General features: G+C 29.7%; 1 protein-coding gene across 1 annotated transcript; it reads left to right on the top strand.

Moving 5' to 3' along the window:
- Positions 1-3,675: 3,675 nt before the first annotated feature.
- Positions 3,676-11,810, top strand: LOC144575042 (peroxidase P7-like). The gene is made up of 4 exons (XM_078325160.1): positions 3,676-3,944; positions 4,242-4,433; positions 5,051-5,216; positions 11,279-11,810. The coding sequence occupies exons 1-4, from the start codon at positions 3,729-3,731 to the stop codon at positions 11,668-11,670; spliced, it is 966 nt and encodes a 321-aa protein (XP_078181286.1). The 5' UTR covers positions 3,676-3,728; the 3' UTR covers positions 11,671-11,810.
- Positions 11,811-14,610: the final 2,800 nt, after the last annotated feature.

The following is a 14,610-nucleotide window of genomic DNA, read 5'->3' as shown; positions in this document are numbered from 1 at the left end:
ATACATTACAAACTGACAAACTTCAAATTTAGAATAATACATTTCAATGAAGTTGATCAAGATTATTAGTTTGCAATAGTTTTTTTGAAATTGATTCAACGGCTTCTAAATTTTAACGGTTGCCTATACATTTTAAAAAAATAAAAAAAGGGATTGAGTTACTTTTTTTTACTAAAAATAATTGTTTTTTTTCCCCTAAAATAGCCTATGATGAGAAACCCCTTAACGGATCTAAAGCTTGTGATCCGATTATATTGCTATATTTCAACACACGGATCTAAAGCTACGTGCTGTGACTCGTGTGTGTCGTGTTGTGACTATATGCGTGTTGTGATCATCTTTTGAAACTTTGGCATGACACGTCACGTGAAAGATCTAATCATGGCACGGTACATAGTCACGTGTAATTAGGACTATTAGATATTGATTAAATGGTAAATCTTCAATAAACTAACTTAAATTATGATTAAAAAGTCACACAAGTCACGCGAGGCACGTTTGGTCACGGCACATTTGGACACGGCATGACTCACGTGGCGTGACCATTCACGTGTCGTGACCACCTCTTGATATTTTAGTCATGACACGGTATGAAAGGTGAAAAATTAACTTAATCAAAATACGTCACGATACGAAATTAAAGTCACGACACGCACAACACAGCACATTTTTTCCACTCTAAGCCGGATATATGATGGAGAACAGGATGCACCGAAGGTCGTCTCATAAACAATTGGAGAACTGGAAATGCTTAGGGCCGTCTGAATCCGTCAATTGATCCAACTTCTGAAGCATGAGCTTCTCGAGCTTAAATGGGTCGCGCACGAGTACGAACTACAGTCACAAGATTTGTGAATTAAACTCAAATTAAATTCGAATAATTCAGTTTTTTGATGATGCCAAATTAAATGCTAAATTATTTGGTTGACCGAATTTTAATCGAATTAAATCTGAATAATTCATGAATTTTATGAACTTTTTCTGAATTATAAGAATTATTTGTGAATTTTTTCCGAATTTTTCTCAAGACATTTTTTTTTAAAATATTTTTTTCTTCTCTCTTGCAGGACTGAGATTTCTGGTCCGAATAATTCCCGAATTATGCTCAAATTATTCCCGAATCACGAAATTTTGACTCGCCGAACCAAATTCAAATAATTCATTTGTCACTATGGTAAGAACCCATTTTAATGGATTTCTTACAATAAATCTAGGAAAAGAGCATTTCTTCCATGTGTGCGTCCCCACCACCCAGGGGCGAGTGTTATGCATATCTCCATTTCTCCATTCTATTATTAAGCATGTTGGGTGTTCGATCCGCCAACGACTACCGATCCGCTAATGACTACAATTGAAAGATGAAACTTCGGATTTGATCTTAGCCCTCCAATTACATAATTTATCTTCTTTTGATTAAATACAATTGTTTTATGTATAGAAGGTCTAAATTTAGTTAAAAACATACTCACCACATGTGCTGCTACACAATACGTTACAATTAAAATTGAACAAACTCTGAAATTTAGCAATATATTTATTCTTTTCCTTATTTCTTTGTTTTCATATTTCTCATCTTCAATTGATAAAACTCTAGCTTCCATTTTCTTATTTCTTTGTTTCCTTACTTCTTCTTCATTTCTATACGGACCACAATGGAAATCATTTTTTTTTATTTCCTTATTTCTCTTTCTTTGTTTCTATACATATTGTTGTTGGCAATTTAGAATATATTTTCAATATAGAATATATTAATGTGTGTGTGTGTATATATATTCTAAATTGGAAACAAAAAAGAAGAAGAAGAAACATATAAATTAGAATGTGTGTGTGAATATATATTTATCTTATAATATATGCGTGTGTATATATATCATGTACATACACATGATAACACATTTTATTTATGTTTTTTGATATCATATTATATGTCGATATTGAATTATTGTCCGATATTTGATATTAGATTCGAATTGTGCTATTATTTGATATCATTGATACTTGTTGAAAATAAAGAATCATCACATCATCAAATTGTTATCAGAGATCACGATTAAAGTTAATTAAAAATACATAATCATATAAATTTTTTATTAACATGTGTCTTAATTTTTGAATAATTATTATTTAAATTGATTTTTTTTTCTTATAATATGTTATCGTTACAACGCACGGGTGTGATACTCATTGTTTATTTTAGCATAGTTATGAAAATATGCTGAAATAAATGATCTGTTGTATTTTGAGAAAAGTATTTATGAAAAATTATATTTATAAAAGACTTGTTATCAATATTAATTTTCTGATTAGTAGTTATAATGAGCAAAATTAGGGTGTGATGTGCTCATCAAGAGAGGTTGGTGAGCACACATCTAAAAGACTATCGGATTGACTTACTATGAATCAAAACCGTTGAAGTCCAAGTACTTCGTGAGTGATGCATGTTTATGCAAAAAAATTTAAAGTTTCGAATTCATTTAGTACATAGTCAAGTGGTCAAAATATGATGAAAAATTAAGACATAAAACAATTTGAAAAATAACTTATAAAATGTTCAAAATTTTGACGCTTGATCATGTACTAAATGAATTTGAAACTTTAAAATTTTTGTATGTACATGCATCACTCACGACGTACTTAGATTTCAACGGTTTGAATTTATAATTCAAAATCAATCCGATAGTATTTTGGAGGTGTGCTCACCAACCCCTCTTGATGAGCACATCACACTCTAATTTTGCTCTAGTTATAATAATTTTTGTATCAGTCTTAACAATATAGTCTAATAATTAGCATATAATAAAATTTAGGAAAAAAAAAAGTGATGTTCAAAACCAAGCGAATACTTTATTTGCAAATAATGATAAAATAAATGGCGAAAAGACTAGTTTAAAAAATAGATTAAATTAAATTAAAACATAAATTGAAGACATATAAGTTAAAACTATTTTATAACCATCCACATTTATCACAAGCTCTTGAAAAGAAAAACAAATTGGCCAAACTATTTTTTTTCCCCATCATTTTAAGCTTTGAATGGAATGAACTTTGAAAATATGAAGTGTGTGTATATATGAGGAGGGATATTTGTAAGTTACAATATCTTACAACAATTTGGTTTCGTGATTCTTAAAGTTCAAACAGTTGATTCAAACCGTTCAACATGATATCTATATTAAAATGTGCTTGGAGATCAAAAAATTTCACATTTTTCTAATTTTTTTTAATATTTATTAAGTATTTTACAAATATGTTGGTTTTATACAATTATGGACCACTCAAAAACAATAATTTCATAAACTACTTAATATATAGTAAAAAAATTCAAAAAAATGTAAAATTTTCATCTCCAAGCACATTTTAATATAAATATCATGTTGAACGATTTGAATCGACTGTTTGAACTTTGAAAATCGCAAAACCAAATTGTTATAGGATATTCGATACTTGAAACATTCACGGCGAAACGCTCGTCCAATCCAACTCAAATACTAGATATCCTGTGTATTATGTATCAGTTATAGATATGATATTTTCTGCACCTAAACAAAATCAATATTTAAAATACATTTGGTATGAAAATAATATCTATCAGACTATCACAATCAAGCAATTATATCTGTGCAGTGCAAGTGCCACCTAAACTGATCTTCATTAAAAAATAGCTTGTTTTATGCCTTATCAGTATATATAACTGCATTACAGAGGCCAAGTACACTATTTAGCAAAATATGGCTAATTTCCCCTCTACTGCAATTGTTCCCTTTGCTCTACTAATTATCCTCCTCCATGGATTCTCCAATGCTCAACTCTCTCCAGACTACTACTCTTATTCATGTCCAATTCTGTTGCCAACCGTGAGAAGCGTGGTCCTGTCGGCTATCGCCAAAGAGCCGCGAATTGGCGCCTCTCTTCTCCGCCTCTTCTTCCACGATTGCTTTGTTAATGTACTTTGCTTATCTTATCTATTGTATATACATTCATTTTGTTCATCTAGTTAGCACATATGTTCAATATATTTATAAGTCAATACAAAACTTGAACTGGTATTTGGGTGTATAAGTGTATTATATCCTGTTTAACAAGGATTTACACATGATGTTTATCAGTATGACCACTGGCACGTAAAATCCCAAAACAAGTCACTAATTGATTATTTAATTTATGATGTATTATCAATGTTTGAATATCTTTTTTTTTCCATGGTTTCAAACATATATTGATTTGTTTTATTGTAATTCTAGGGTTGTGATGCATCAATACTGTTGGATGACACGCCGACATTTATCGGGGAGAAGACGGCTAAGGCGAACAACAACTCAGCTAGAGGGTTTGAAGTGATTGACCAGATTAAATCAGCAGTGGAACAAGTTTGTCCAGCTGTTGTTTCCTGTGCTGATATACTTGCCATCTCTGCAAGGGATAGTGTTGTCCTTGTCAGTATATATACAAATCTTATATTTCTCAAAATATGAAATTAGATAATTTTTTTAGCACATGCATAACTAGCTAGAAATGTATGGCCCTTTAAGTATGGTTTGGATTAGTATATATATATGGAGGGGTCTGTCTGCTCATGACTGTATAAAAAAAAAAAAAAAATCCCCTGCTCACTTTAAAAAATATATGATTACAATGGCTTATTTTGATAACCTTGATTGATAATGATTTTCATATTATATCAATAATTTAATAAAAAAGAAATATTATAAAAAACTTCTATTCTTTATAGATTGGTTGTATATTAATTTTTCATGTTCCATCAAATGCCGTTAAATATAGATTGTTGCAAATTTTACATTATTTGATGAATTGGTTAAACTTACATAAACTTTTCTCATTTTTCATGTATATAATATGTGCAAAATATATAATATGCATAAATTATAGACAAAAAATTCCACATATCTTTATTTAATGAGATGATTGAAATTAATTACTAAATTTTCTCTAAAGTACATTAATTAATTTCTGTACTCTGGTAATCTTTAATTTTGTTCTTTATTATTCTGTTATAATGTAAGTGTTATATATTCTGATACATATGTGGCAGCTAGGAGGGCCCAATTGGGAAGTCAAATTGGGAAGAAGAGACTCAAAAACAGCAAGCAGAGCCGCTGTGAAGAAATTTATACCTGCTCCATCATTTAGTCTTGGCAACCTCATCTCCAACTTCTCAGTTCATGGCTTCTCCACCAAAGATTTGGTTGCTCTCACTGGTAATTAATTAAATAATTTAGTTATAGTTATTTTTTTAACTTATTGATCCATTGACTATATATTTAAAGAGAAGAGTTCAAATGCATCAATTTTTTAATGTTTTCATTATATTTTAATTTTTAAAATTAATAACTTAAAAGTTAAAAATTAAACGTCAAAATAAATTATCTACATCTCACGATCTATATCATTTTCTTTATGCATATGTAAATGATTACGATATTTGGAAAATTAACTGGAAAGTTGCAAGTTACATTGAAAATTTAGACATTGATTCAATTTTGAAAACAAAAACTAGAATTTAGTATTTTTCATCAATGAAGTTTGATTGATCAATAAAGAATAATAGTTAATAAAGTTAAGTGTATTTCCAGAAATTAAGCAAACCAAATAATCATATTAATTTATTACATAGAATCATAAAAGCATGTCAATAATAAATATTATAGATTTCAAACCTCTAGTCAGAATTCAGAAATGCATATATACTACATCAGAAGAGGTACAATGTCACAAACATAAAAATGACAGTATATTTGAAAAATCATAACAAGGTACAGCTGTCACATTTTAGCAAGGTTTTATGCATTTAAGTGATTTATTGCCAGTGAAAATAACAAATGACAGTTTCACAAGTTCGACTAACCAACCAACTTAATTTTAGATGACATGCTTTGATTTATGATATAACCTATTCACATATATATTTTCAATATAACTAGTTCACATATTTGCAAAATGCATACTATTATTAAGTATTGAGTTTTTTTTTAAAAAAAAAAATTGAATTTAGCAATTACATCAATAAAGTTTCTTTTAAGAAATTAAGCCCAACCAAATTATCATATTAATTTATTAAAGAGGCAATTACGAAACATGTCAGAATGATACATATTATAATTTTGAGACCTCTAATCAGTATTCAGAAATGCAAACTCTATCAGATGAGGTACAATTAGGGCCCGTTCGGTGAACAACTGTTCACCGTGGGGAAAAAAAATTTGTTCAGACCTAAGTTTTTATTTCCACAGTGAACAGTAAAATCCAGTTCAAAATTTTTGATTCTCACACCCATTCCTATTCCCTACTGGGCTGCCGAACGGGCCCTTAATGTTACGCGCGTTTAGGTAACTAAAATGTGACAAACAAACAAAAAAAGTATATTAGAAAAATCATAATACGTTACAACTGTCATATTTTAGCAAAGCTTTCTGCATTTAAGTGATTAATACTTTAATAGACAGAGAAAATAACAAATGACAGTAATTAATTTGACAGGTTAGACAAACCAACAAACTAATTTTAGATGATGTGTATGCTTTGGTTTATGATATGATTTGAACATATTGTGATAGTTTCCATAAAAAATAAATAAAGTATTTATCAATAGGAGTAAACATAAATGCATTATTTAAAATCACACACTTGACTGTACGATTTAGTAAACATAAATGCATTATTTAAAATCACACACTTTATTGCATTATATTTATAAAGTACACATTTATCATTTATCATTTTTCAATTCTAAATTACACACTTAGACTGTACGATTTAGTAAATAATTAATTGTTTATTAAATAAATTTGACCAAAAAAATTATAAATGTTCAGAAGATGAACCTATAATATTACTTTAAATAATTAGCTTCAACAAAATGCTGATTAAAAAGGTTAATCAATCATCATCATGAACACCCAAATTAAAGAAGTGTGGTGCATGTATTAATTAAGACTTAAGAGTAAGGCGTAGGTGCTATCAATAACATAATGTCCTCCGTACTACGGCCACAAAAATCCATTGAATAAACTTCAAACTTCAATCTAAATAGTTCAGTAAATTAGTTATATAATGAATTGGTAGAATACCAATTTTTACTATTTTAAAAAAAAATTACTATTTTTTATGATTTATAAAAGATGACAAAAGATGACTTAAAAATAAAAGAAAATTGTCAATATTTTAGGTCGATTTTTTTCATCTTTCATAAATAATAAAGATTAGTAAAAGAAATTCAAAAATAGTAAAAATTAGTATTCTACAAGTTCATTATATAATCAATTTACTGAGCTATTTAAATTGAAGTTTGAAATTTATACGATAGATTTTTGAGTCCCAAGTACGGATGGTCTTATGTTATCTGTAATACTCAAGTCTTTACTCTGGTACTCTCCATTTCATTAAAAAGGAGAGAGTTTCTTTGTTATGTATAAATACAGTATCATTTACCAAAAGTAAAATGCTGGATAATTCCATTTCGAGAAAACTGGAGGCATGAAATGCTTATGTGTTGCAATATTGAGTAAGACTACGGTGCTATGGGTTGTATAGAGGGCCTCTATGCAACGACTCAATATTCAAGTTTTTAAAATTATAACAGTCGATCCGAACCGTTCAACATGATCTCCATATGAATATGTACTTGCAAACTAAATTTTATATTTTCTAGAAATTTTCACTATTTTTTAGATTTTTAGAAAATCAAATATCTTAATGGTGCATAATTTTTTAGATCAAGTGATTTTCTAAAAATCTAAAAAAATAGTGAAAAAAATTCTAAAAAATATAAAATTTGGTTTGGAAGTACATATTCATATGGAGATCATGTTGAACAATTTGGATCGACTGTTAGGATTTTGAAAACTCAAATATTAAGCCGTTACATAGAGGTCCTCTATGCAACCCATAGCACCGTAGCTTTACTCTGCAATATTATTATCCTCAGTGCGAAGTGGGAATGTGGGATTTTCTTTATACGTACAACGACAAAGTGTGAAAATTGTGCTTATGAAAACCGTAAATTATTTTTGAGAAAAGTTGGAAATTGAATTTTTTATCTATATAAATATGCATATTCATTTAATTATTTTTTTAAAGACAATAAGGAGGTAAGTCTTCTACTTTATCTATTTATAAATAACTTGTCATTTGAATTTGAAACATACGATCTCCCATGCAGAGAATATCCACAAAACCAATTCTTAAAAATTATCCAAATTCAATTTGGATTGTTGAAATTTTCAGAAACAGTTTACAAATACATACTAAAATCATTTTTTTTTTTCTGCCAAAAGTTCCAATTTAATTTATTTGAAACAATTTCCTCGTAGATGTAAATACAGGGTCAGAGCTAGGGGTGTTCATTGGGTCCGGTCTAATTGGTTTTAAACCAAACCAAATTAGTTTGGACTAAACAGTTTGGTTTTTTCGGTTTAATGGTTTGGTTCAGTTTGTCTTTTAAAATCGAATTATAACTTTGGTTCGGTTCGGTTTGAAATTTTTGAAACCGAAATAACCAAACCGACCAAACTTTTATATGTTATGAATTTGATCCGGACCACCCCGGTTGATTTCTTAATCAATTGCTTTAAATAAAAAAATTAATATATTTCGGTTTGAACCGAACAAACCAAATAAACCGAAATAAAACTTTAGTTCGGTTCTGTTTAGTTGAAATGCTAAATCGGTTCAGTTCGGTTCTATTATTGGAACCGAATTATAACTTTGATTTGCCTAATTCGGTTCGGTTGAAACCGAACCGAACCGATGACACCCCTAGTCAGAGCTTCCATAAAGTAAAGGGATGTAACCCTTTCAAAACATTTGAAAATTAATTATGTTAATTTTATCAAGTGTTTGAGGAATTAATACCATTAGTAAGCTACAAAATTACTAATTCAACCCCTCTTGTGAAAATTCACCGTAGTGATTTTGGATTTGAAAATCATATTATATATAGTCCATGTATCTGTATGCAATAATATAAAAGATATATAAAAAAAAAATATATATCTGTTAATTAAATTCATTATATTTGTATGCATGACCTAGATGCATCCTAGACTGAAGTCATTTGTTGTTTGCAAATGCTTCTAATTGATGTATTTCTTGCTTGCATTCTTAGAATTTAATTGCGGCAATTAAATTTCAGATAGATTTATCAAAAGAAATTTGAGCATCGTAATTTATTTAAAAGAACGTCATCTAAAGTCAAGAGATACTTGCCTCCTTCCTGGCTAAAATAAAAAAATACTAATTTCTATATATTTTTTTTCAGGAAAAATTATAAACAATATACTCATTAGTCATCCTAAATTTTTTCCCGAGATATATACATATTTTTTTATGCTTTTCTCATTTTTTTTTATAAAACTATACTTATATTAAAATTAATTATAAAATTATATCCTATTTAAAATCTCGTCTCCTTCTACTAATTAAGTATGTTGGCTCCATTCCTTAAACAAGGCAATGTCTAAAGATGAAGAGAAAGGGTAGACTTGTTAAATTTATTTTTACAATAACAAAATAATATGTTAAATAAAGAAAAAAAAAAGAGAAGAAACAATGTTAAGTTTTGATGGGATATTGAATATTATGGTATTTCTCTTTTATATGTGTACTTCTTAATTTGGGCTACCAACTATGTTACCCCGATACGCCAGTTTAGGCCCGTATCCGTATCACACGCGTATCGGATACGGATATGCATCCGATACGCACCCGATACGCACCCGATACGCACCCGATACGCCAGCTGATGTATCACAGTACGTGGCGTATCCTTACTCAGTTGATACGGTCGCCGATACTCCGTTGAAACGGATGAATACGACAGGATACGTGCGGATACAGTTGGATCCAACCATTAACGCCCGTGAGCCGCGCGCGCACCAGTGAGCCAACCCTGAACTGCGTCCGCGAACCGCTCCGCACTCGTGAGCCGCGATACACCAGCATAGCAAATCTGTATTTTTTCTGCGATCCGCAGGGTTCGAACTTGAGAAACCTAGTTGAGCGACAAAATCTTTTACCACTACACCAGAGTTTGGTTTGTGTCATTCTAGTAACTTTATTATTTAACCTATACTTAGGTTAAGTCTTTAATTTTTTATAGCTTAATTCAGTAAATTAGATTTTTTTAATATATTCACCTATTTAATTAAACTTTTTATGATTATTTAATTGCAACATATAAAATAATAATAAATAATATATATATATAATAGACATATCATATCCTAGATTTTTGAAAATTACCGTATCGCCGTATCTGTATCGTATCCGATACGATACCCGTATCCGTATCCATGCAACATAGACTACCAAACATATCAAAATTTTGTACTCGTTGCCTTTAGGTGACACTGACAAAGCACGATATAGGTGGGTCCGGATTGGTGCATGGTTATTGGTTGTTGTCAGTACGGATCAGTTTGGTGTATCGCTCTCGCTCATAACTCATAAGTTGTCATTTAGTTTGCTCGTTGAATAATTTCATTTTCATATAATAAGGTAGGTTGGCGATTACGTGTCCCATACGTTAAAACAGTACTGTAGCGAGAGAGATGGTTATGTTAGTTAGTGTGGAACAATCATTAAAAAAAAAAAAATGAAAACATTTAAATTTCATTTTGTAGACATAATTTTTATGTATTTTATGAAATAATAAAATTTAATGTAATTTTCTATCATTTATCTATCAGTTTAAATATTCAAAAGTTCGAATTTAAAGATTTCTCATTTATTATATATAAGACCGTTTTTAAATTTTATGAAATTTTATATACATGTGCAGACCTTGTATACCTAAAAATGTATTAAAAGCTTATTTCTTCAATTTTTGAATAATAGTTTATTTACTATTTGAAAGTTAATGTTAAATGTTTCAAATAATTTTATTTTAGTCCATATTAATTTGTTTTGAGCATGAAATCATAATTATAAAACCCTTTAACTCATTCTTAATATGGACACTAATTTTTAAATCTGTGAACTCCCATACAAAAGAAAATATTTTATTTTATCAGTTAAGTTAGACATAATTTTCATATTAGTCCATATATAAAATCGCGCTTTGATACTAGATTATACATTTAGTTCATACAACACTATTCTTAGAGAAGAACAAGTTTTTAAGTCAAAAATTCAAAGATACAAGTAAACACATGAGAACTTACATTTTACTCCTCTTCAAAAAATGAATTTTCCTTTCTTAAATCCTCATGACTTACAAAACATATATCGAACTAATTAAATTTCTCACTATTTTGATCAACAGGAGCTCACACAATTGGACTAGCACGGTGTGCGAATTTTCGATCACACATATACAACGACTCAAATATTGACGCCACCTTATCTACAGCGAGAAAAACAATCTGCCCCCGAAAATCTGGCTCCGGCGACAACAACCTCGCCCCGCTTGATCCTGAAACAACCATGCTTTTCGACAACTACTTCTTCAAGAACATATTAATCAGCAAAGGATTGCTCCACTCGGATATGGAGCTTCTCAACACGACATATACCGCTTCTCTTGTGAAGATCTATAGTCGCGATAGTGTCGCTTTCTTCGGCGATTTTGTGGCCGGGATGATCAAGATGGGAGATGTGAGACCACTCACTGGAAGTAAGGGTGAGATCAGGCTTAATTGCAGGAAGAAAAACTAATTGCTTTAATGGTTTGTGAACAAAATTCAATTTGGAGTTTGATGGTTTTTATTTATTATACAAAATATAGTTTGAAGGTTTTTTGTCAAGGGTGAATGGGTGATGAATAATTGGAGGCATTGAATTGTTATTATTTTGCTTTTAATTAATAAATGGTGTTTAAACAATGGATTTTTTTGTAGATACAAATGGAGATCAAGCATCTTAAGATTTTGAACATGTTGACTTCTCAAATAAAATTTATTACTTTAGTCACTAAATCAAAATGTGAGAATTTAGTTTTTTTAGTAGCTAAATCAAGACTAATTTTAATGTTGAATTAGTAGTGGGCATATATATATATATTTTGGAATTTGGCTTAAATTATCTAGTCTTATAAAATATACGATGGCATAAAGTTATTTAATTGAACGTATATATATTAAATAAGTAGGGTTAAAATGTCTTATATATTAGTGTTACAATTATGCTTTATATTCTAATTTTTGTTTTCAATGCCCAAAAATCAATCAAAACCGCTTAACATGATTTTCATATTAAATTTAGTGAAAGATCAAATTTATATTGTTTGAAATTCTTTTACTATTTTCTAGATATGTACAAAAATACAATTTTTGGATAGTCCACAATTTTCTAAAATATAGTGATTTATACCTATCTAAAAATAATAGTAAAAAAAATTCAAAAATATAAAATTTGGTCTTCAAACACATTTTAAACTAAGAATAATTTTTGTCAAAGATTATAAAATTAGAATAAACAATAAAAATTCTCTTAGTGAACTTACCAACTTAGACTCTGATTGGAATGAAAATTGTCTCTTTATAGTTTGAGAAATGGAATTCTTTTTTATTTATTTTTCTAAATCAAATGAGAAACGAATTCGTTTGGCACACGCGCCGTACTTTATTATACCAATTATTATATTGGTTTGAATTTATACCAAATGGTGGGATTTTTGTCAAACTGCTTTGAACAAAAATCTTATTTAAAATCGGATCAAACTTATTTGATCCGTGTTAAAAATTATGCTAACGGTTTAGATTCACAACACTATTTAATTTTATTAAATTATATATATCATCACACAAATCTTGATGTAGATCGAACAGTTCTGGTCTAAATTATTTAATCCGCATTAAAATTTTCACTGACAGCGTTCACGTGACTATTTAATTTTCCTAAATTCTAAATCATCACACGAATCTTGATGCAGATCAAATAGCTTAAAAAAGAAGGAAAAACCCGGCAGAAGCAGATCAAATAGTTTAAATACGGCTATTCAACAAAACCCAATTCCTCTATCAAAAGTATAGAAATTACAAGTTTGACCACTCTAGTACAACACCGGTGATCATAGTGACAAATGAATTATTCAGGTTCGGTTCGCGAGATCAAAAATTCGTGATTCGGAAATAATTCGGGTATAATTCGGGAATGAGTTGGAATTATCCAAATAAAAAATCTCCTGCAAGGTAGCAAAACAAATAAAAAAAATTGTTATTGAAAAAATTCGAGAAAAATTCGGGAAAAGTTTGTAAAATTAGCGAATTATTCGTGTTTAATTCGGTCAAAGTTCAGTAAACCGAATAATTCGGCGTTTAATTCGGCATCACTCCAAAAAAGAATTATTCGGATATAATTCGAGTATCTTGTCACTATGGCAGTGATAGCAGGTAAACTTCCAATGACATGAAATTTACTGTTATTTGTACGAATTTGTAATTATAACATACACCGGAACCGGATAAATTTTCTTTTAGAAGTCTAACACCAAGTAAATTAAGACTAAATTCCAAAAATTTCAATTTCAGAGTTCGCTTATTAAAGAATTCAGTTGAACATAATTGGATCAATAACCTTCATTTGAGCACTAGGATACAAAACAATGAATTAAAGAAAGTTGCTGTTATAAAACATCCAATAAATTAAGGGGGCCTCAACAAGTACGATTTTTTCTAATGCATTCCAGTCCAGGTATGTCCGATAATTATTGCTAATGAAGCATATTTGTTTAAAACACATTTGATGATTTTGATAAGAGTAAGGCTTAGGTGCTATGGATAACATTATTTAAAACACATGTAGCATTATTCTTTCCATTAGATTCATATAGCATTATTTAAATAAAATAAAAATAGTAAGCGTAGCTTTGTTCGCTTGTGTCACATTAATATAATTTTTTTTAGTATGCAAGCAATATATCTTTTATGTTAGAAATCCGAAAAAAAAAAGAGTAAAAAACATTAGTTACCTTAGAGCATCTACATCCCTGAAACTCTTGGAGTTTCTAAATAACTGTTAACTAATTTTTAGAAACTTTATCTCTGAAAGTTTATAAACCCTCACATCCCTGAAACTCAAAATTAGAGTTTCTTAATTGCCACATCAGCAAATAAATTACAAGAGAAAAGAATTTCAGCGAATTATTTGGCCACGTCAGAGTTTATAAACGGTTTCTTATTAAGAAACTTTGAAGCAAAGTTGCTAAATAAGAAACCCATCTGCATCCCTGAAACTGATTTAGAAACTGCCACATCAGATTAGAAACTCAAAGAGTTTCAGGGATGTAGATGCTCTTAGTATACGAATTCGACTGGGTACTGGGGTCCACAAACTTGCGAGAAAGAAGAATTTATTCATGATATCATTCCTTATTTTTATTTTTGTCATCTTAATTTTATGTGCGCTTTGTCCAATTTATAAATAATTAAATATGATATTCGAATTCGACCAATAACGCTATTACCTACATGAGAGGGCTCTGACTCTGATGAATGAATTCGGATCCTCCCCTGTAGCATAAAACATAATCTGCACGAATTTCAAAGCACAAATAATGCTGGTCTCACCGTCATTTTGCAATTTGAATAGATACTGTTTTCGAGCTAATATAAAGCCGTAAAGTAGCGGACCCCACTTAATTTACACATACATGAC

The sequence above is a fragment of the Carex rostrata genome, chromosome 23 (assembly GCF_964058835.1).
Source record: "Carex rostrata chromosome 23, lpCarRost1.2, whole genome shotgun sequence".
NCBI classification, from domain to species: Eukaryota; Viridiplantae; Streptophyta; class Magnoliopsida; order Poales; family Cyperaceae; genus Carex; species Carex rostrata.
This window is presented reverse-complemented; position numbering and strand designations above follow the sequence as displayed.